The sequence below is a fragment of the Mobula birostris genome, chromosome 11 (assembly GCF_030028105.1).
Source record: "Mobula birostris isolate sMobBir1 chromosome 11, sMobBir1.hap1, whole genome shotgun sequence".
NCBI classification, from domain to species: Eukaryota; Metazoa; Chordata; class Chondrichthyes; order Myliobatiformes; family Myliobatidae; genus Mobula; species Mobula birostris.
In genome coordinates, this window is record NC_092380.1 from 90,728,306 (window position 1) to 90,752,169 (window position 23,864).

A 23,864-nucleotide genomic window follows, 5' to 3' on the forward strand; every position below is an offset into this window, starting at 1 on the left:
CCTGCAGACTATGGTTACAAATTTCTGTTTTTAAATCATCACCATTTTGCTCTAGATTTCAGTGGTATGGCCTGACCAGCACGTAAGTGAATTTGATGCAAATTGGTTGAAAGCAAGATGTTTCCACCAATCAGCAAGAGAAGAGAAGCAAAAACAACATTTCTTCAATGGTAAGAATATCAGTTAATAATGCTTTAGCTGGTTTACCTGCAGAGACACCGGGTAATGATATATCAGGTCTTGAATCATACACAAATATCTTTTTTTTAAACATATGGTGTATCTATAACTATTAATAGTATGGAGTTAGCTTTTGATGTAGATTTTTTTAATATTTGGCAACTGGTATTTTGGCAAATACTGTACATCTGTTAAGTATAAAACAGGAATTTTGTGCTACAGTACGTCATGGGGAAAGAAGATTGAGGCAATGACAAGAAATAATTATAGTTTTAGTTTTATGATACAGTTATGATGTATTACTATGTTGTGAAATGTTTTAATCAATAGCATTGATAACACCTTATTAACAAAATGTATTGAATAACCATATCCAATATTTTGTTATTTGTTCCAATTAATGAAAACTATCTGTATTGCTTCCATTTTCTGCCTGTGGGATGTTGATGTTATTGGCAATGTTGTCACTGGTTGTCCATCTCTAATTGCCTCTGATATTTGGAGAAGTTAAGCTACACTCAGGATGGCGGGACTGAAATCGTACGTAGACCAGATGAGGACATTGGTGAACCACGTTTTTAAAGACAAATTTATAGTTTTAGGGTTATGCTTACTGGGATCAGCTTCTTTTGCTGAAGCAAATGTAGGTACACTGGTACCACACAGAATGCTAAGTTGTTATTGGGCTCTTGTCTGGAGTCCAAACAGACAGAGGTACATTACTCCCTGTACTGCCATACTGGGAGACTGGCACACATCTCTGCCCTTGATTGGTGTTCCTGCAACAGTGACATGAAGATCATCAAAACACAGCTCGGTGGGTGCCTGCAAAGGCTCATGTTAGATGGGCTGAGGTGAGGGGAGTGGCTGATGAATGCTGAATCTTACCTTAGTCTTAAATGGGCAAACTTTATGCTGTAAATATACTTCTTAATTCTTCTATACTTCTAGATTTCTTGTGAAAGGATAACCTGAGTGTCTCTTTCATCAGGCTCCCAGGTAGTAGAGTTATTCATTTCTGACTTCTAAATCTCAATGAGCATTGCCCCAGCCTGTTTATGACCCAATGTCAGACCACAACCTCTTTGCCTCAGTGAACACCCTTGAGAACTTTCACTAGCTTTACTGCTGTGAGACGTAGCAGGATTGATTCCAACGTTTTCCACCAGGGCGGCACGGTAGCATAAAGGTTAGGGACATGCTAGTACAGAGCCAGTGCCCTGGGTTTAATTCTTGCCGTTGACTGTAAGGAGTCTGTACGTTCTCCTTGTGACCATGTGGGTTTCCTCCAGGTGCTGTGGTTTCCTCCCAAATTCCAAAGGTGTATGGGTTAGTATGTTCATTGGTCACATGGTGTTATTGGACAGCATGAGTTTGTTGTGTCAAGTAGGGCCAAGTGAGTTTGTTGCACCAGAAGGGCCTGTTACCATGCCGTATATCTAAATAACATAAAATAAATACATTGCAAAACAAATAGAAGAAAGTGCATATAGGATTAAATGATGAAAGAGGATGAAGACAGAGAGTGGCATTTCGGCTAAGATCATAAATTCTAGTATAAGTATAAACTGAATTTGTTCTCCATAGAGCAAAAGAGGGTGGGCTTGAAATGCAGAATGGCGATCTCCTTTGCATTAATAATAATGACTCCACTGAAAGCATGGTGAAGAGTGGGAAATTTAGGATTACTGGGGGCATGGGTCAAAAATTAAATCCAGGACTTCCAGGAGTGAAGTTAGATACTGCCAATACTTCGAAAGAATGGACAAACTTTGAAACTCACATTCGCAAACAGCAAACAATATTAGATCAAGTGTTAATTTTAAGTCTAAAATTGAGATCTTTGTTAGCAACATCATTGAAGGATACTAGGCAAAGATTTATATACAGGTTTCCCCCGCCATCCCAAGGTAGAGTGTTCCTATGAAACAGTTCGTAAGCCGAAATGTCGTAAAGCGAAGAAGCAATTACCATTTATTTATATGGGAAAATTCTGTGAGCGTTCGCAGATCCAAAAATAACCTACCAAATCATGCCAAATAACACATAAAACCTAAAATAACAGTAACATATAGTAAAAGCAGGAATGATATGATAAATACACAGCCTATATAAAGTAGAAGTACTTTTCCACAATCATTACTGCACTGTTCTCCGTAGCGAAAATCTCACACAAGCGCTGTCGGCAGAAAATCCCACGCAAGCGCTGTTGGCAAAAACACGGCGTAATCGCTCTCCAGTAACCTTTAAGCTATGAAGCTGCCAAATCATACCAAATAACACGTAAAAATACACAGCCTATATAAAGTAGAAATAATGTATGTACAGTGTAGTATCACTTACCGGAATCGGGACAGCGCCGAGCACACTGATGATGGTGTGTTAGGCTGAGTTGTCGCAGGTTGGGGTGGTGCAGTGGCCCCACCCTCCAGGCCGCTGACCAATACATTGCCGTGAAGCATGCAGGGGTCCAGTGGTAGCCGGAAGGCACACAGCACATCTTTAAGAAAAAAGCCGAAACAAACATGCTAATTAATTAGGTGCCGCCCGGCAGGTAATTGTCGGCCCAGATCAGTGCCGATTTCTGATTGCGTCGTCTCTGATCTGGGCCGACAATTACTTGTCAGGCGGCACCTAATTAATTAGCATGTTTATTTTGGCTTTTTTCTTAAAGATGTGCTGTGTGCCCCCCGGCTACCGCTGCATTCTCCGCGAATCAGTATCTGTCCGTGGCCTGGGGGTTGGGGTGGTGGGACACTGGGGTGTCATCTCGTCATCATCTGTTTCCATTAGGGCAGGCAGCTCATCTTCTCCTATGACTGCCCGCCTCGATATCGAAGGTGGAGGTTTGTTGTCTGCTGTGGCTGATGTGGAAGGCTTGCTTGACTGCTGAGCCTCGAGCATTTTTCTATCACACAGTTCTTTGTAAGGACTCAAACCATCTTGCAAATATCCCCTAAACCTATGTACCCTTTCAAAATTAAAGTCGTACTTTATCATTGCAGTGAAAATCTCATGCAGTTGCTTCACGTTCATTTCGCTATTGCATTCGATTTTTATCCTTTTTTCTTCCAATTGCATCAGCTCTTCATCTATCAGTTCTTGGTCATGGGATGCCAAAACCTCTTCAACATCACCTTTGTCAACTTCCACAAGCCATACTCACTTTGTCCTTACTTTGTTCACCACGATCGAAACGCTTAATTATGTCTAGTTTTGCGCTAAGTGTAACACCCTTACGAGCTCTTTTAGGCTTTTCCAATACCGTAGAACTCATCTTGCAAATGACTGCCCACAGGCATGTGTTTAAGCAATGCCAGCGAGAATGCAGTTCCGAATCCGGGAGAGAGCGGCTGCTCGGGGCGCGTGCTGCCTTTTATTGCGCGCTGATTTTTTCGCGCGCTGCTTTTTTTCCTTAACAGTGAAAACACCTTCTGAAAGCGAAAATAGGGTACTAGTGTAGGTCTTTCGTAACAGTGAGGTTTCGTAAAGCGAACGTTCGAAAAGCAGAGGACACCTGTACTTCACCAATCAGCCATGATTATAATAAATGACAATAGATTTAGACTAAATGGCTTACTTCTATGTTTGATGATGGCTAACGCATACCACTTTTTCCAAGGTCTGTAACTTCTTCTCCGCCCTTCTTCTCCCAACCCTCTTCTCCCAACCCTCACCTCTCAACCCATTTTTTTGTTTCTGGTGGAATCAAAAATGAACAAAAACCTTTTGAAATTTATGTGAAGAAACAAATCTAGAGTGGATGGCAAACAGTTTGACAAAATGCATCAGTGGTTTCACCAGTAAACGAAACCATGTTTGCTGTCACTTTGTTTTGTACATTGATGAAACGACCTTACAGCACTGACTAAAAATAATAGACAGCTATTATTACAATCAACTGCACATATGACCACACTAGTTTCTCAGATCCTTTTGCATTAACTTCCAGTCAAATAGCACCATACCAAATGCCTAAGAATGCTTTATGTGTTGTGTAGGAGTCAAGGGTGGTGCTGGTGGCTGTGGAAAGATGGCGAGCAGAAGACAAAATATGGAGAAATAGAAGAGCTGAAAGACAGAAGGGATAATGGGAACATGGCAGCCTGATTTTCATAGTAAATCTAATTGAGGCATAACTGTTAAACAGCGAAATATCTAGAGAGAGGGTAGAGGCAGTCCAGAGTGTTCCACACACAGGATGCCCAATGGAACACTGGAAACATTGCAATTAAATGCAAATATATTTAAAATTGTAATGAATATTCAGAGAACTATTTGTCACATGATTTAAAACTTAATTTAAACCTTTGAATTAATATTTCATCTGCATTTTATATTTGAAATGTCAAACCACTTTTTGCCATCTCATTATTAAAATTAATAATGTGGAGTGGTATCTATTTCATATATTTTAATTAATTCTACGGAAAATGTGATTTGCTGTATTGGTAACAAATAATACAGACAAAACACTACTGTCAAGATGAAGCCGCACTCAGGTTGGAGGAACAACATCTTATATTCCGTCTGGGTAACCTCCAACCTGATGGCATGAACATTGACTTCTCTAACTTCCACTAATGCCCCACCTGGAGGAGAAGATGGCGGCGTGACACAGCTCGCAGCGGCCACTCCGGTGAATGATATCTGTTATCTGTCAAGTGGGGTGCCGTGCACAATCCTGATTTGATGGAGACAGACGTGAGAGAACAGAGGAACATCTGGTGAAACTTCTGAAATGCCTTCTTCGCTGCTGCTGCTACTGTGTGATCCTGAATCTCCAGATGAGCAGGCCCCGAGTCCTGGGCTTTGCTTGTTGCTCAGTGGCTGGGGCAGGGTCGAAGTGCTCGGCGGAGGATGGTGCTCGGTGTCGAAGGGCTGGTCGGAGGCTCGAAGTTTTCGGACGGACTCAGAGTCGGCTGTGGGTTGGGTGCTTCCAATGTATCGACAGTTATCGGCGCTTGGAGGTTTATGGCAGGGAGAGTTTCTCCCTTCTGCTGCCTGCTATCGGGGATTTGGGAGTCGATTGGAACTTTGAGACTTTTTTTTAACCATGCCCATGGTCTGCTCTTTATCAAATTATGGTATTGCTTTGCACTGCTGTAACTATATGTTCTAATTATGTGTTCTTGTCAGTGTTAGTCTTTGGTTCATCCTGTTTTTTTTTGTGATATCACTCTGGAGGAACATTGTATCATTTCTTAATGCATGCATTTCTAAATGACAATAAATGAGGACTGAGTGTCCTCATAATCTAATAATCTAACCTCCCCTTCATACCCCATCCCTTATTTATTTATTTATTTATTTACTTACTTACTTACTTACTTACTCTCTTTTTTTTCCCCCTCTGTCCCTCTCACTATAACTCCTTGCCCATCCTCTGGGCTCCCCTGCCCCTTTCTTTCTCCCTAGGCTTCCCATCCCATGATCCTCTCCCTTCTCCAGCCTTGTATCCCTTTTGCCCATCAACTTTCCAGCTCTTAGATCCACCCCTCCCCCTCCTGTCTTCTCCTATCATTTTGGATCTCCCCCTCCCCCTCCCACTTTCAAACCTCTTACTATCTCTTCTTTCAGTTAGTCTTGACGAAGGGTCTCGGCCTGAAATGTCGACCGTACCTCTTCCTGTAAGTGCTGCCTGACCTGCTGCGTTCACCAGCATTTTTTATGTGTGTTGCCTGACTCTAGAACAATCTCTGAATTGACCCCTGTTTTCCTGACAACTGAACATACACAGCTAAGTGATCCAAACCTCAGTCACTGTTTAATGAAATTTATACAGGAAGATCGGGATCATTTTGGCATTTTCATTGTGGACTTGAAAGTTGTCTGGGAGATTAATAGGATGTACTGGAAAGTCGTAGGACACTGGCAGAAGGTGCCTATTGTTCCTGGTCTGTCTTAAATAGCCAGGTAATCTGAAGTTCTGGAAGTCTGGTACGATCATGTTTAAAAATCGATGCAGCCCCACTGGAAGAGGAACCCACTCTGATATGCTACCTCCACCCGAAGGGAAATCAGTGGCTTTGAAACAGCTTGGGTTTGCGCTTGAAAATCTTTACACTTTTAACTCCCATTGAAGCAGGTTCGCGGGTTTGGCGGGTGAGACAGGAAACACTGCCTATGTATCAGTGTATCAATCATTTAATTACAAACAGTAAAAAAAAGACAAAACGCTTAAGTTCCCCCCCAAGCTACACAAACTGCAAAACTAAACGTTCAACAAACAGGTACTTAGTTAAAAGTGAGTGCGGAGCGTACCTTCCAAATGGTTCTGTGAGACGTACTTTAGAGGCTGAGGGGAGAGAATGAACTCCCTCACACATGCTATTTTTTATACACGGTTGTTTGAAGCTGGACAATAGGTGCCGTAGCACTCAAGCCAACCAATGGGAAGACCTGGACAAGAGGGATTTGTTTCCCCCAAACTGCAGGGGAGCCAACATCCTGGCCAGGCGGTTCGCCAGTGCTCCTTGGGAGGGTTTAAACTAGTCCTTTTCCTTTCCCACCTACCTGGCTTCACCTATCATCTTCATACTAGTCGTCCTTTACCACCCCCCCACCCCCCAACCTTCTTATTCTGTCACCTTTCCCTCTTCCATTCCAGTCCTGAAGAAAAGGGTCTCGGCCCAAAACGTCAACTGTCTATTGATTTCATAATTCCCTTCTTGAGTTCTTTTCTGGCTTCCTTATAATCCTCAAGGGCTCTGTTTATTTCTAGCTTCCAACAATTTATGTATGTTTCCACACTGACAAGAATCCTGCCACTAACCCTGTATTCTGCTTTCAATGACCTTTATACTTTTCTGGGTTGGACTTCATCTGCCACTCCTCAGCCCAGCTCCCTAGGGAGGATGGCTGATAGCAGAGCAGTGAGACTGTATTATTTGTGCTCAAGTCATTGGGTTAGTGAGGAGCTGATGACAGAATCCTTGGTAGCAAGCATTCACTTTTGAGAAGTTGCACAGCATGTGAAAATGTTGGCTAATTCAAGAGAAGAAAAGTAAAGTTATTATCAAACTACATATACAACTCTGAGGTTTGTTTTCTTGTGGGCATTCACAGTAAATCCAAGAAACACAACAGAATCAGTGAAAGACTGCACCCAACAGGACGGACAAACAACCAACTGTGCAAATACGAAAGAGAAAAGGAATAGATAAATCAGCAATAAATATTGAGATCAGGAGATGAGGAGTCCTTGAAAGTGATTCCATAGGTTGTGGGAACAGTTTAACGATGTGGTGAGTGAAGTTATCCCTCTGGTTCAAGAGCCTGATGGTTGGGAGGGTAATAACTGCTCCTGAAAAAGGTGGTGTGAGTCCTGCGGCTCCTGTGCCTTCTTTCTGATGGCGGCAGCAGGGTGAGAGTTTGGCCTGGACATTGGGGGGTCTCTGATGTGGATCCTGCTTTTTGGTGACAGCACAATATGTAAATGTGCTTAGTTTTGGGGAGGGCTGTACCCATGATGGAGGGTGATGACTCCTCCGTGCTGTCGAAGCTGTTGGATTCACTGTGCTCAAATAACATTTGTTTAAAACCTTACCAGGTGATGAAAGCCTGCTTACTTGAGCAGCTGCAGGAGAAAATGCTTCCAATCTATGACAAGGGGCCTCCTTCTCCATGCCTTGAATGATCCCTCCTGTTCTTCACTCGTTTTTATTTACAGATATCCCCATGGACCGATTTAACTGGCCAGTATAAACCAATTCATGGGGTCAAGGCAAAATGCCAGGTGAGCAGCTCCCTGCAGGTCCTCTGGAGGATCTGGTATGTGCTGGCTCAGCCATTTCTTTGAAGGAAAATTAGCACAAGGGAGAACAGACAACTGCTAAGGAATTACATCAGAACTAAAGGTGTGCAGAAATTACTAGGATTTGAGAAAATGTGCAGTAAAATCCATCTGTAACATTTTGTGCACCTTGTTCAAGATCTCCCATGTTTTCTCTGGTTCCATAATGGGAAATTGTAGCTTTTCTTTCAAACAGGCCAAGTCCTCTGGTGTAGCAATTTTTTTCTCTAACAGCAGTGAACCTGGCATACATTAAGAAGTTTCAAGTTTGTCCTCCTAGTTAGCTGTGGAAGCTTGTTGGAGGTGAGGTGGGTCAATGCAATTGGAAAACTTGATAGAGGTTTCTGGCAATGAAACTGCCTTGCTTAACATCTCTGAGATTAGGGCTGTTGCGATCCTGTTGATTAAAATCACAGCTGGAATACCATTATGTAGTAGATGTAGGGAAGAAATGAATTTCTGTGAGCAACCACGTTTGAAGAGAATGTATAGCACAGTTATGTGGGCACATAGCCAAGTGGTTAAGACATTGGACTAGCAACCTGAAGGTCAGGAGTTTGAGCCCCAGCCGAGGGAACGTGTTGTGACCTTGAGCAAGGCACTTAACCACACATTGCTCTGTGACGACACTGGTGCCAAGCTGTATGGGTCCTAATGCCCTTCCCTTGGACAACATCGATGTCGTGTAGAGGGGAGACTTGCAGCATGGGCAGCTTCTGGTCTTCCATACAACCTTGCCCAGGCCTGCGCCTGGAGAGTGAAGGCCTTCCAGGCGCAGATCCATGGTCTCGCAAGACTAACGGATGCCTTAAAATAGCACAGTTCCTCTCAGTTCTTGGAGTCAAACGCTCTTATCAAGTTAAAACAGTCATGCAGTGTTTTTGATTCTGAGCTCAGTACTTCTGTTGGAGTTGGAAAGATTACATCTATCATTCCACTATTCAGATAAAATTCACATTGCAATTTATGGAAGCGACTCTTCCATCACTTAGGAGGATTTTTGTAATGAATTTCCCTGTGACGGACAGACAGACAGAGAGATCCCTCTGTAGGTATTGGAAATCAGTCTGGCCACCTTTCTTGAAGATGGTTACAGTAGGTACTTGCTGCTGCAACTCTGTTCTTGATAAGCTGCCCACTCTTCCTGGCTGTCACAGAGCTGTGGTCTTGGGCAGTAGTGTTCTTGATATCACCTGCCGGTGATATGGTTGCCAAGTCTCCCTCTCTGTTTCTGCATAGCATCTGTTCTTCAGGTCACAGGTTTTCTATTGGACATCAGCCTTTGAGCCTGCTGAACTGTTTCCATCCTCTTGGCGCATGTTGGATGTTCCCATCCATAAACACAATATAGTTAATTAACTTCTGGATTTAAAAGTCCTCGTCATCAAGAGTTTTGGTATTTCCTGATACACACGCCAAGAGTTTCTACATGAATGTAAATTATCAGGGCAGTCAAGACTGTGGACACTCTGAAGCTCCTTTTGGTTAGGCTGTTTGCAAAGCACTCTACGAGAAATGTTTTTATATTCGAGGAGGCTTTGAGCTGTTCAACGTTGATCTGTTGGGGCCAGGCCGATGGAGGTAACAGAATAGATTAAGCAGTGGCCGGTCATGCATGTTGTCATGGCACAAGTGATACAGACATCATTATCTCTCACTTGGCCAGCAACGTAACGTAAGAGTTTCTGGAGACTGGATCAGGGACATTGTTCTTGCACCGTGCGCTTAGCAGCCTCACAAAACGGCAGCATTTTAAGCATTTTATCAAGGTGGAGTTTCACTGCATCCTTTGCCTTTAAGTTGTTTCATCTTCATTTCAATTTTATGGAACAACTCATGCCTCTTGTACTAATGTATTAAAGTTTGCTTAGACTGTGCTTTATCCTCTGTTACAGTGGCCAATTTAATCACACCACCCTTTGAGCAACTTATCATCTCCTGCCAAATACAGCATATCATGCAAGGAGGAGGAGAAGATGGCAGCGTGATGTAGCTCGCAGCAGCCACTCCGGTGGTGATGTCTGTTATTTGTCAAGTAGGGGGCCATGCACAATCCTGATTTGATGGAAACGGATGTGAGAGCACGAAGGAACATCTGGTGAAACTTCTGAAATGCCTGTTTCGCTGCTGCTGCTACTGTGTAGTCCAGAATCTCCAGAGGAGAAGGCCCCGCGTCCTCGGCTTTGCTTGTTACTCGGCGGCCGGGGCGGGGTCGAAGCGCTCGGCAGAGGATGGTGCTCGAAGAGGCTGTGTCGGAGGGGCTGGTCAGAGGCTCGAAGTTTTCGGATGGACTCAGAGTCCGCTACAGTCGGGTGCTTCCAGTGGTGCTGCATCGGCAAGTTGGCAGCGCTTGGAGGTTCATGGCGGGAGGGTTCCTCCCTTCTGCCGCCTGCGTAAGATGATGAGTCTATCGGGACCTTGAGACTTTTTTTTACAGTGCCCGTGTTCTGCTCTTTATCAAATTATGGTATTGCTTTGCACTGTTGTAACTATATGTTATAATTATGTGGTTTTTTCAGTTTTAGTCTTGGTTTGTCCTGTGTTTTCTTGTGATGTCATTCTGGAGGAATGTTGTATCATTTTTTAATGCATGTATTTCTAAATGACAATAAACGGGGACTGAGTGTCCTCATAATCTAATCTAATCTAATATCAGTTGCTTTACCAGGAAATTGCCAACCAAAGTTGTGATCCTGTACTTTAAAACACTACTCATGAGTTAAGACTTGATGCTCTGAAGTAATTTAAATTATTGAGAGTAAATTAAAAGAGTTTAAATTCCATAGCACGTGGAAAATGCATGTTTCTAATCCAACCGCCTGCAGCCAATGTGCCTATTAGCAGTAGAACTGCACAGAAGGTCAGAGTATACACTCAGTGGCCACTTTATTAGGTACACGAGTGAAAACTGTTGTGGTCTTCTGCTGCTGTAGCCCATCCACTTCAAGATTTGATGTGTTGTGTGTTTAGAGACACAATTCTGCACACCACTGTTGAAACGTGTGGTTCATTGAATTACTTTCAAGTCAAGGCAAGTCGCTTTTTATTGTCATTTTGACCATAAACTGCTGGTACAGTACACAGTAAAAACGAAACAATGTTCCTGCAGGACCATGGTGCTACACGAAACAACACAATTTCGCCTTCCTGTTAGCTTAACCAGTCTGACCGTTCTCCTCTGATCTCTCTCAGTAGCATGACATCTTTGTTCTCAAGCTGTCACTCACTGGATGTCTTTGTTTTTCTCTCCATTCTCTGTAAACTCTTTGACTGTTGCCCATGTGAATTCCAGGAGATTAGCAGTTTCTGAGATGCTCAAACCACCCAATCTGACACCAGCAATCATCCCACGGTCAAAGTCACTTCGATCACATTCCTTCCCCATTCTGATGTTTGATCTGAACAACAACCAAACTAGTTGAGCATATCTGCATGCTTTTATTTATTGAGTTTTATTTACGATTGGCTTATTAGACATTTGCATTAATTAGCAGGTGTACAGGTGTTCCTAATAAAGTAGCCACTGAGTGCAGACAGACAGAAATTTTCTTCCCCATGACAGAGATGGATAAAACTGAAAAGCATTGATTTAGAGTAAGGGGAAGGAAAAGATCTTAACAGGGACTTTTTCACAGGCTGGTGAGCACTGAGGAAGCAGTGGAAGCAAAGATATTGACAATATTTAACACCTTATATTCCGTCTGGGTAGCCTCCAACCTGCTGGCATGAACAATGACTTCTCTAACTTCCGCTAATGCCCCACCTCCCCCTCTTACCCCATCCGTTATTTATTTATATACACACATTCTTTCTCTCTCTCTCCTTTTTCTCCCTCTGTCCCTTGCCCATTCTCTGGGTCCCCCCCCCCTTTTCCTTCTCCCTGGGCCTCCTGTCCCATGATCCTCTCATATCCTTTTGCCAATCACCTGTCCAGCTCTTGGCTCCATCTCTCCCCCTCCTGTCTTCTCCTATCATTTTGGATCTCCCCCTACCCCTCCTACTTTCAAATTTCTTACTAGCTCTTCCTTCAGTTAGTCCTGACGAAGGGTCTCGGCCCGAAATGTCGACTATACCTCTTCCTAGAGATGTTGCCCGGCCTACTGCGTTCACCAGCAACTTTGATGTGTGTTGCGACAACATTTAAATGCCTTGAAGAAGACTTGAATCACCCAGGCATAGCTATGGGCCAAGTGCTAGAAAAAGATGGGATTAATATCAAAGACTATCTGCTGGTCAACTTTTGAAAAAGTCTGCAATGACCCTTGTTTCGTAGATCCCTTGCTTCGTAGATGGATACACTTAACAAGCAAAAGGAGAGAGAGATAACTACACAACTGGAGAGAGAGCAAACAAATGCTGTCATCAGTTCTAGGTGATGGGCAATAACTGACAAAATAAGTAATTTTAGGCATCGTCCTTAATGTTGGAGATCTATTTAGAGATTATTTGGTTCAACAGTAGAATTTAGAAGGGCAACCAACTTCTAATTTTGTAATTGGTACAAAAAAATGAACATGAGGAATTCCTCCAATAGCACTGAACCAAATCAACAAATCACTGCGGACACCTGGTAAGTGAAGGCAGAGAGCTATGCAGTCAGACGGGTGAGAATGGTGTTCTGTACAGGATATCTAAGCAGTGCAGTGATCTGATGCAGATGAATGGAAAAGCTGGTCGCAGATTGGGATTTCTTAAGAAATTTGTCACAGTGAATGCTGTCAATGGTCCACCAAGTTTGTGAGTGCCCATTTTGGAATAAGCAGAGTTCTATTTAGCAGACAGCAAAGAAAATATGTATTAGTTTTGGTTGAAAACCAGGCTCACCAGCCAATCTGATGAAAATGAGCCACTTCATGGAAAATCAACTGCACCACATCATTCGGAAAACACAGCCAAGTTGTCATACCTTTGCATCCTAGGATTCGATAGCAATCCAAAAGGCTATGCAATAAATCTTCTCCATTGCTTCTTTTCTCTATGGAATTTTATCCCAGTGTTATATAATTACTCAGAACAGGAAAGCTAATTATTTGTTCTTACCAAAGAGCTATATGCACAGGGAGTTTGGTCAGAATTGAAAGAACAACGCAATCACTGCTCTCTGCCCCCTCTGCCTTTTGAATGCTGCTCCCCACTGACAGTGTGAAATTACCCTTTGCATCTTTAGGTGGAATTATGATTCCACTTTGTCCACCACAATTGCAATAGGTCTGGAGTGTTTTCTTAAAAAAAAGTCTAATTGTCTGATTCTAAACCCAGTTGCTAAGGTCAAATTTGTGAGTTTTACGGTTCTTTGTACTATGGTTGCCAGCTGGATTCAATCTCCTAATGTACTAAAACAGTCTGTTTGGATTAAAAATCTAATAGAGGTGGTCTTTAAAATGATAACTGTCTTGTAGTAATCTATGAAAAGACCTGAATGTCGTATTACACATTCATATGTGGTTTGTGTAGGAAGTGCACAGCATCAATTAATCTCTGAAGTTGAGAGGTTCAGGAGTCTAAGATTAGCCACTCCGGTGAATGATATCTGTTATCTGTCAAGTAGGGTGCCGTGCAGAATCCTGATTTGATGGAGACAGACGTGAGAGAACGGAGGAACATCTGGAGAAACTTCTGAAATGCCGCCTTCGCTGCTGCTGCTACTGTGTGATCCTGAATCTCCAGATGAGCAGGCCCCGAGTCCTGGGCTTTGCTTGTTGCTCAGTGGCTGGGGCAGGGTCGAAGTACTCGGCGGAGGATGGTGCTCGGTGTCGAAGGGCTGGTCGGAGACTCGAAGTTTTCGGACGGACTCAGAGTCGGCTGTGGGTTGGGTGCTTCCAATGTATCGACAGTTGTCGGCGCTTGGAGGTTTATGGAAGGGAGAGTTTCTCTCTTCTGCTGCCTGCTATCGGGGACTCGGGAGTCGATTGGAACTTTGAGACTTTTTTTTTACCGTGCCCATGGTCTGCTCTTTATCAAATTATGGTATTGCTTTGCACTGCTGTAACTATATGTTCTAATTATGTGGTCTTGTCAGTGTTAGTCTTTGGTTTGTCCTGTTTTTTTTTGTGATATCACTCTGGAGGAACATTGTATCATTTCTTAATGCATGCATTTCTAAATGACAATAAATGAGGACTGAGTGTCCTCATAATCTAATAATCTAACCTCCCCTTCATACCCCATCCCTTATTTATTTATTTATTTATTTATTTACTCTTTTTTTTTCTCCCTCTGTCCCTCTCACTATAACTCCTTGCCCATCCTCTGGGCTCCCCTCCCCCTTTCTTTCTCCCTAGGCTTCCCATCCCATGATCCTCTCCCTTCTCCAGCCTTGTATCCCTTTTGCCCATCAACTTTCCAGCTCTTAGATCCACCCCTCCCCCTCCTGTCTTCTCCTATCATTTTGGATCTCCCCCTCCCCCTCCCACTTTCAAATCTCTTACTATCTCTTCTTTCAGTTAGTCCTGACAAAGGGTCTCGGCCCGAAATGTCGACCGTACCTCTTCCTGTAAGTGCTGCCTGACCTGCTGCGTTCACCAGCACTTTTTATGTGTGTTGCCTGACTCTAGAACAATCTCTGAATTGACTCCTGTTTTCCTGACAACTGAACATACACAGCTAAGTGATCCAAACTTCAGTGACTGTTTAATGAAATTTATACAGGAGGGTCTGGATTATTTTGGCATTTTCATTGTGGACTTAAAAGTTGTCTGGGAGATTAATAGGATGTACTGGAAAGTCGTAGGACACTGGCAGAAGGTGCCTATTGTTCCTGGTCTGTCTTAAATAGCCAGGTAATCTGAAGTTCTGGAAGTCTGGCATGATCATGTTTAAAAATCGATGCAGCCCCACTGGAAGAGGAACCCACTCTGATATGCTACCTCCACCCGAAGGGAAATCAGTGGCTTTGAAACGGCTTGGGTTTGCGCTTGAAAATCTTTACACTTTTAACTCCCATTGAAGCAGGTTCGCGGGTTTGGCGGGTGAGACAGGAAACACTGCCTATGTATCAGTGTATCAATCATTTAATTACAAACAGTAAAAAAAAGACCAAACGCTTAAGTTCCCCCCCAAGCTACACAAACTGCAAAACTAAATGTTCAACAAACAGGTACTTAGTTAAAAGTGAGTGCGGAGCGTACCTTCCAAATGGTTCTGTGAGACGTACTTTAGAGGCTGAGGGGAGAGAATGAACTCCCTCACACATGCTATTCTTTATACACGGTCGTTTGAAGCTGGACACTAGGTGCCGTAGCACTCAAGCCAACCAATGGGAAGACCTGGACAAGAGGGATTTGTTTCCCCCAAACTGCAGGGGAGCCAACATCCTGGCCAGGCGGTTCGCCAGTGCTTCTTGGGAGGGTTTAAACTAGTCCTTTTCCTTTCCCACCTACCTGGCTTCACCTATCATCTTCATACTAGTCGTCCTTTACCACCCCCCCACCCCCCAACCTTCTTATTCTGTCACCTTTCCCTCTTCCATTCCAGTCCTGAAGAAAAGGGTCTCGGCCCAAAACGTCAACTGTCTATTGATTTCATAATTCCCTTCTTGAGTTCTTTTCTGGCTTCCTTATAATCCTCAAGGGCTCTGTTTATTTCTAGCTTCCAACAATTTATGTATGTTTCCACACTGACAAGAATCCTGCCACTAACCCTGTATTCTGCTTTCAATGACCTTTATACTTTTCTGGGTTGGACTTCATCTGCCACTCCTCAGCCCAGCTCCCTAGGGAGGATGGCTGATAGCAGAGCAGTGAGACTGTATTATTTGTGCTCAAGTCATTGGGTTAGTGAGGAGCTGATGACAGAATCCTTGGTAGCAAGCATTCACTTTTGAGAAGTTGCACAGCATGTGAAAATGTTGGCTAATTCAAGAGAAGAAAAGTAAAGTTATTATCAAACTACATATACAACTCTGAGGTTTGTTTTCTTGTGGGCATTCACAGTAAATCCAAGAAACACAACAGAATCAGTGAAAGACTGCACCCAACAGGACGGACAAACAACCAACTGTGCAAATACGAAAGAGAAAAGGAATAGATAAATCAGCAATAAATATTGAGATCAGGAGATGAGGAGTCCTTGAAAGTGATTCCATAGGTTGTGGGAACAGTTTAACGATGTGGTGAGTGAAGTTATCCCTCTGGTTCAAGAGCCTGATGGTTGGGAGGGTAATAACTGCTCCTGAAACTGGTGGTGTGAGTCCTGTGGCTCCTGTGCCTTCTTTCTGATGGCGGCAGCAGGGTGAGAGTTTGGCCTGGACGTTGGGGGTCTCTGATGTGGATCCTGCTTTTTGGTGACAGCACAATATGTAAATGTGCTTAGTTTTGGGGAGGGCTGTACCCATGATGGAGGGTGATGACTCCTCCGTGCTGTCGAAGCTGTTGGATTCACTGTGCTCAAATAACATTTGTTTAAAACCTTACCAGGTGATGAAAGCCTGCTTACTTGAGCAGCTGCAGGAGAAAATGCTTCCAATCTATGACAAGGGGCCTCCTTCTCCATGCCTTGAATGATCCCTCCTGTTCTTCACTCGTTTTTATTTACAGATATCCCCATGGACCGATTTAACTGGCCAGTATAAACCAATTCATGGGGTCAAGGCAAAATGCCAGGTGAGCAGCTCCCTGCAGGTCCTCTGGAGGATCTGGTATGTGCTGGCTCAGCCATTTCTTTGAAGGAAAATTAGCACAAGGGAGAACAGACAACTGCTAAGGAATTACATCAGAACTAAAGGTGTGCAGAAATTACTAGGATTTGAGAAAATGTGCAGTAAAATCCATCTGTAACATTTTGTGCACCTTGTTCAAGATCTCCCATGTTTTCTCTGGTTCCATAATGGGAAATTGTAGCTTTTCTTTCAAACAGGCCAAGTCCTCTGGTGTAGCAATTTTTTTCTCTAACAGCAGTGAACCTGGCATACATTAAGAAGTTTCAAGTTTGTCCTCCTAGTTAGCTGTGGAAGCTTGTTGGAGGTGAGGTGGGTCAATGCAATTGGAAAACTTGATAGAGGTTTCTGGCAATGAAACTGCCTTGCTTAACATCTCTGAGATTAGGGCTGTTGCGATCCTGTTGATTAAAATCACAGCTGGAATACCATTATGTAGTAGATGTAGGGAAGAAATGAATTTCTGTGAGCAACCACGTTTGAAGAGAATGTATAGCACAGTTATGTGGGCACATAGCCAAGTGGTTAAGACATTGGACTAGCAACCTGAAGGTCAGGAGTTTGAGCCCCAGCCGAGGGAACGTGTTGTGACCTTGAGCAAGGCACTTAACCACACATTGCTCTGTGACGACACTGGTGCCAAGCTGTATGGGTCCTAATGCCCTTCCCTTGGACAACATCGATGTCGTGTAGAGGGGAGACTTGCAGCATGGGCAGCTTCTGGTCTTCCATACAACCTTGCCCAGGCCTGCGCCTGGAGAGTGAAGGCCTTCCAGGCGCAGATCCATGGTCTCGCAAGACTAACGGATGCCTTAAAATAGCACAGTTCCTCTCAGTTCTTGGAGTCAAACGCTCTTATCAAGTTAAAACAGTCATGCAGTGTTTTTGATTCTGAGCTCAGTACTTCTGTTGGAGTTGGAAAGATTACATCTATCATTCCACTATTCAGATAAAATTCACATTGCAATTTATGGAAGCGACTCTTCCATCACTTAGGAGGATTTTTGTAATGAATTTCCCTGTGACGGACAGACAGACAGAGAGATCCCTCTGTAGGTATTGGAAATCAGTCTGGCCACCTTTCTTGAAGATGGTTACAGTAGGTACTTGCTGCTGCAACTCTGTTCTTGATAAGCTGCCCACTCTTCCTGGCTGTCACAGAGCTGTGGTCTTGGGCAGTAGTGTTCTTGATATCACCTGCCGGTGATATGGTTGCCAAGTCTCCCTCTCTGTTTCTGCATAGCATCTGTTCTTCAGGTCACAGGTTTTCTATTGGACATCAGCCTTTGAGCCTGCTGAACTGTTTCCATCCTCTTGGCGCATGTTGGATGTTCCCATCCATAAACACAATATAGTTAATTAACTTCTGGATTTAAAAGTCCTCGTCATCAAGAGTTTTGGTATTTCCTGATACACACGCCAAGAGTTTCTACATGAATGTAAATTATCAGGGCAGTCAAGACTGTGGACACTCTGAAGCTCCTTTTGGTTAGGCTGTTTGCAAAGCACTCTACGAGAAATGTTTTTATATTCGAGGAGGCTTTGAGCTGTTCAACGTTGATCTGTTGGGGCCAGGCCGATGGAGGTAACAGAATAGATTAAGCAGTGGCCGGTCATGCATGTTGTCATGGCACAAGTGATACAGACATCATTATCTCTCACTTGGCCAGCAACGTAACGTAAGAGTTTCTGGAGACTGGATCAGGGACATTGTTCTTGCACCGTGCGCTTAGCAGCCTCACAAAACGGCAGCATTTTAAGCATTTTATCAAGGTGGAGTTTCACTGCATCCTTTGCCTTTAAGTTGTTTCATCTTCATTTCAATTTTATGGAACAACTCATGCCTCTTGTACTAATGTATTAAAGTTTGCTTAGACTGTGCTTTATCCTCTGTTACAGTGGCCAATTTAATCACACCACCCTTTGAGCAACTTATCATCTCCTGCCAAATACAGCATATCATGCAAGGAGGAGGAGAAGATGGCAGCGTGATGTAGCTCGCAGCAGCCACTCCGGTGGTGATGTCTGTTATTTGTCAAGTAGGGGGCCATGCACAATCCTGATTTGATGGAAACGGATGTGAGAGCACGAAGGAACATCTGGTGAAACTTCTGAAATGCCTGTTTCGCTGCTGCTGCTACTGTGTAGTCCAGAATCTCCAGAGGAGAAGGCCCCGCGTCCTCGGCTTTGCTTGTTACTCGGCGGCCGGGGCGGGGTCGAAGCGCTCGGCAGAGGATGGTGCTCGAAGAGGCTGTGTCGGAGGGGCTGGTCAGAGGCTCGAAGTTTTCGGATGGACTCAGAGTCCGCTACAGTCGGGTGCTTCCAGTGGTGCTGCATCGGCAAGTTGGCAGCGCTTGGAGGTTCATGGCGGGAGGGTTCCTCCCTTCTGCCGCCTGCGTAAGATGATGAGTCTATCGGGACCTTGAGACTTTTTTTTACAGTGCCCGTGTTCTGCTCTTTATCAAATTATGGTATTGCTTTGCACTGTTGTAACTATATGTTATAATTATGTGGTTTTTTCAGTTTTAGTCTTGGTTTGTCCTGTGTTTTCTTGTGATGTCATTCTGGAGGAATGTTGTATCATTTTTTAATGCATGTATTTCTAAATGACAATAAACGGGGACTGAGTGTCCTCATAATCTAATCTAATCTAATATCAGTTGCTTTACCAGGAAATTGCCAACCAAAGTTGTGATCCTGTACTTTAAAACACTACTCATGAGTTAAGACTTGATGCTCTGAAGTAATTTAAATTATTGAGAGTAAATTAAAAGAGTTTAAATTCCATAGCACGTGGAAAATGCATGTTTCTAATCCAACCGCCTGCAGCCAATGTGCCTATTAGCAGTAGAACTGCACAGAAGGTCAGAGTATACACTCAGTGGCCACTTTATTAGGTACACGAGTGAAAACTGTTGTGGTCTTCTGCTGCTGTAGCCCATCCACTTCAAGATTTGATGTGTTGTGTGTTTAGAGACACAATTCTGCACACCACTGTTGAAACGTGTGGTTCATTGAATTACTTTCAAGTCAAGGCAAGTCGCTTTTTATTGTCATTTTGACCATAAACTGCTGGTACAGTACACAGTAAAAACGAAACAATGTTCCTGCAGGACCATGGTGCTACACGAAACAACACAATTTCGCCTTCCTGTTAGCTTAACCAGTCTGACCGTTCTCCTCTGATCTCTCTCAGTAGCATGACATCTTTGTTCTCAAGCTGTCACTCACTGGATGTCTTTGTTTTTCTCTCCATTCTCTGTAAACTCTTTGACTGTTGCCCATGTGAATTCCAGGAGATTAGCAGTTTCTGAGATGCTCAAACCACCCAATCTGACACCAGCAATCATCCCACGGTCAAAGTCACTTCGATCACATTCCTTCCCCATTCTGATGTTTGATCTGAACAACAACCAAACTAGTTGAGCATATCTGCATGCTTTTATTTATTGAGTTTTATTTACGATTGGCTTATTAGACATTTGCATTAATTAGCAGGTGTACAGGTGTTCCTAATAAAGTAGCCACTGAGTGCAGACAGACAGAAATTTTCTTCCCCATGACAGAGATGGATAAAACTGAAAAGCATTGATTTAGAGTAAGGGGAAGGAAAAGATCTTAACAGGGACTTTTTCACAGGCTGGTGAGCACTGAGGAAGCAGTGGAAGCAAAGATATTGACAATATTTAACACCTTATATTCCGTCTGGGTAGCCTCCAACCTGCTGGCATGAACAATGACTTCTCTAACTTCCGCTAATGCCCCACCTCCCCCTCTTACCCCATCCGTTATTTATTTATATACACACATTCTTTCTCTCTCTCTCCTTTTTCTCCCTCTGTCCCTTGCCCATTCTCTGGGTCCCCCCCCCCCTTTTCCTTCTCCCTGGGCCTCCTGTCCCATGATCCTCTCATATCCTTTTGCCAATCACCTGTCCAGCTCTTGGCTCCATCTCTCCCCCTCCTGTCTTCTCCTATCATTTTGGATCTCCCCCTACCCCTCCTACTTTCAAATTTCTTACTAGCTCTTCCTTCAGTTAGTCCTGACGAAGGGTCTCGGCCCGAAATGTCGACTATACCTCTTCCTAGAGATGTTGCCCGGCCTACTGCGTTCACCAGCAACTTTGATGTGTGTTGCGACAACATTTAAATGCCTTGAAGAAGACTTGAATCACCCAGGCATAGCTATGGGCCAAGTGCTAGAAAAAGATGGGATTAATATCAAAGACTATCTGCTGGTCAACTTTTGAAAAAGTCTGCAATGACCCTTGTTTCGTAGATCCCTTGCTTCGTAGATGGATACACTTAACAAGCAAAAGGAGAGAGAGATAACTACACAACTGGAGAGAGAGCAAACAAATGCTGTCATCAGTTCTAGGTGATGGGCAATAACTGACAAAATAAGTAATTTTAGGCATCGTCCTTAATGTTGGAGATCTATTTAGAGATTATTTGGTTCAACAGTAGAATTTAGAAGGGCAACCAACTTCTAATTTTGTAATTGGTACAAAAAAATGAACATGAGGAATTCCTCCAATAGCACTGAACCAAATCAACAAATCACTGCGGACACCTGGTAAGTGAAGGCAGAGAGCTATGCAGTCAGACGGGTGAGAATGGTGTTCTGTACAGGATATCTAAGCAGTGCAGTGATCTGATGCAGATGAATGGAAAAGCTGGTCGCAGATTGGGATTTCTTAAGAAATTTGTCACAGTGAATGCTGTCAATGGTCCACCAAGTTTGTGAGTGCCCATTTTGGAATAAGCAGAGTTCTATTTAGCAGACAGCAAAGAAAATATGTATTAGTTTTGGTTGAAAACCAGGCTCACCAGCCAATCTGATGAAAATGAGCCACTTCATGGAAAATCAACTGCACCACATCATTCGGAAAACACAGCCAAGTTGTCATACCTTTGCATCCTAGGATTCGATAGCAATCCAAAAGGCTATGCAATAAATCTTCTCCATTGCTTCTTTTCTCTATGGAATTTTATCCCAGTGTTATATAATTACTCAGAACAGGAAAGCTAATTATTTGTTCTTACCAAAGAGCTATATGCACAGGGAGTTTGGTCAGAATTGAAAGAACAACGCAATCACTGCTCTCTGCCCCCTCTGCCTTTTGAATGCTGCTCCCCACTGACAGTGTGAAATTACCCTTTGCATCTTTAGGTGGAATTATGATTCCACTTTGTCCACCACAATTGCAATAGGTCTGGAGTGTTTTCTTAAAAAAAAGTCTAATTGTCTGATTCTAAACCCAGTTGCTAAGGTCAAATTTGTGAGTTTTACGGTTCTTTGTACTATGGTTGCCAGCTGGATTCAATCTCCTAATGTACTAAAACAGTCTGTTTGGATTAAAAATCTAATAGAGGTGGTCTTTAAAATGATAACTGTCTTGTAGTAATCTATGAAAAGACCTGAATGTCGTATTACACATTCATATGTGGTTTGTGTAGGAAGTGCACAGCATCAATTAATCTCTGAAGTTGAGAGGTTCAGGAGTCTAAGATTAGCCACTCCGGTGAATGATATCTGTTATCTGTCAAGTAGGGTGCCGTGCAGAATCCTGATTTGATGGAGACAGACGTGAGAGAACGGAGGAACATCTGGAGAAACTTCTGAAATGCCGCCTTCGCTGCTGCTGCTACTGTGTGATCCTGAATCTCCAGATGAGCAGGCCCCGAGTCCTGGGCTTTGCTTGTTGCTCAGTGGCTGGGGCAGGGTCGAAGTACTCGGCGGAGGATGGTGCTCGGTGTCGAAGGGCTGGTCGGAGACTCGAAGTTTTCGGACGGACTCAGAGTCGGCTGTGGGTTGGGTGCTTCCAATGTATCGACAGTTGTCGGCGCTTGGAGGTTTATGGAAGGGAGAGTTTCTCTCTTCTGCTGCCTGCTATCGGGGACTCGGGAGTCGATTGGAACTTTGAGACTTTTTTTTTACCGTGCCCATGGTCTGCTCTTTATCAAATTATGGTATTGCTTTGCACTGCTGTAACTATATGTTCTAATTATGTGGTCTTGTCAGTGTTAGTCTTTGGTTTGTCCTGTTTTTTTTTGTGATATCACTCTGGAGGAACATTGTATCATTTCTTAATGCATGCATTTCTAAATGACAATAAATGAGGACTGAGTGTCCTCATAATCTAATAATCTAACCTCCCCTTCATACCCCATCCCTTATTTATTTATTTATTTATTTATTTACTCTTTTTTTTTCTCCCTCTGTCCCTCTCACTATAACTCCTTGCCCATCCTCTGGGCTCCCCTCCCCCTTTCTTTCTCCCTAGGCTTCCCATCCCATGATCCTCTCCCTTCTCCAGCCTTGTATCCCTTTTGCCCATCAACTTTCCAGCTCTTAGATCCACCCCTCCCCCTCCTGTCTTCTCCTATCATTTTGGATCTCCCCCTCCCCCTCCCACTTTCAAATCTCTTACTATCTCTTCTTTCAGTTAGTCCTGACAAAGGGTCTCGGCCCGAAATGTCGACCGTACCTCTTCCTGTAAGTGCTGCCTGACCTGCTGCGTTCACCAGCACTTTTTATGTGTGTTGCCTGACTCTAGAACAATCTCTGAATTGACTCCTGTTTTCCTGACAACTGAACATACACAGCTAAGTGATCCAAACTTCAGTGACTGTTTAATGAAATTTATACAGGAGGGTCTGGATTATTTTGGCATTTTCATTGTGGACTTAAAAGTTGTCTGGGAGATTAATAGGATGTACTGGAAAGTCGTAGGACACTGGCAGAAGGTGCCTATTGTTCCTGGTCTGTCTTAAATAGCCAGGTAATCTGAAGTTCTGGAAGTCTGGCATGATCATGTTTAAAAATCGATGCAGCCCCACTGGAAGAGGAACCCACTCTGATATGCTACCTCCACCCGAAGGGAAATCAGTGGCTTTGAAACGGCTTGGGTTTGCGCTTGAAAATCTTTACACTTTTAACTCCCATTGAAGCAGGTTCGCGGGTTTGGCGGGTGAGACAGGAAACACTGCCTATGTATCGGTGTATCAATCATTTAATTACAAACAGTAAAAAAAAGACCAAACGCTTAAGTTCCCCCCCAAGCTACACAAACTGCAAAACTAAATGTTCAACAAACAGGTACTTAGTTAAAAGTGAGTGCGGAGCGTACCTTCCAAATGGTTCTGTGAGACGTACTTTAGAGGCTGAGGGGAGAGAATGAACTCCCTCACACATGCTATTCTTTATACACGGTCGTTTGAAGCTGGACACTAG

The 23,864-nt window shown here is 43.5% G+C and overlaps 1 protein-coding gene across 5 annotated transcripts in view; it reads left to right on the plus strand.

Annotated features, from left to right (window-relative positions):
* bbox1 (butyrobetaine (gamma), 2-oxoglutarate dioxygenase (gamma-butyrobetaine hydroxylase) 1) overlaps positions 1 to 23,864 on the plus strand; it is a 207,157-nt gene that overhangs the window by 31,756 nt on the left and 151,537 nt on the right. For all 5 annotated transcript variants that reach the window (XM_072272701.1, XM_072272703.1, XM_072272700.1 and 2 more), the window contains exon 3: positions 56 to 170. In XM_072272701.1, the coding sequence (XP_072128802.1) occupies positions 56 to 170 (115 nt within the window). The remainder of the gene's footprint in view (positions 1 to 55; positions 171 to 23,864) is intronic.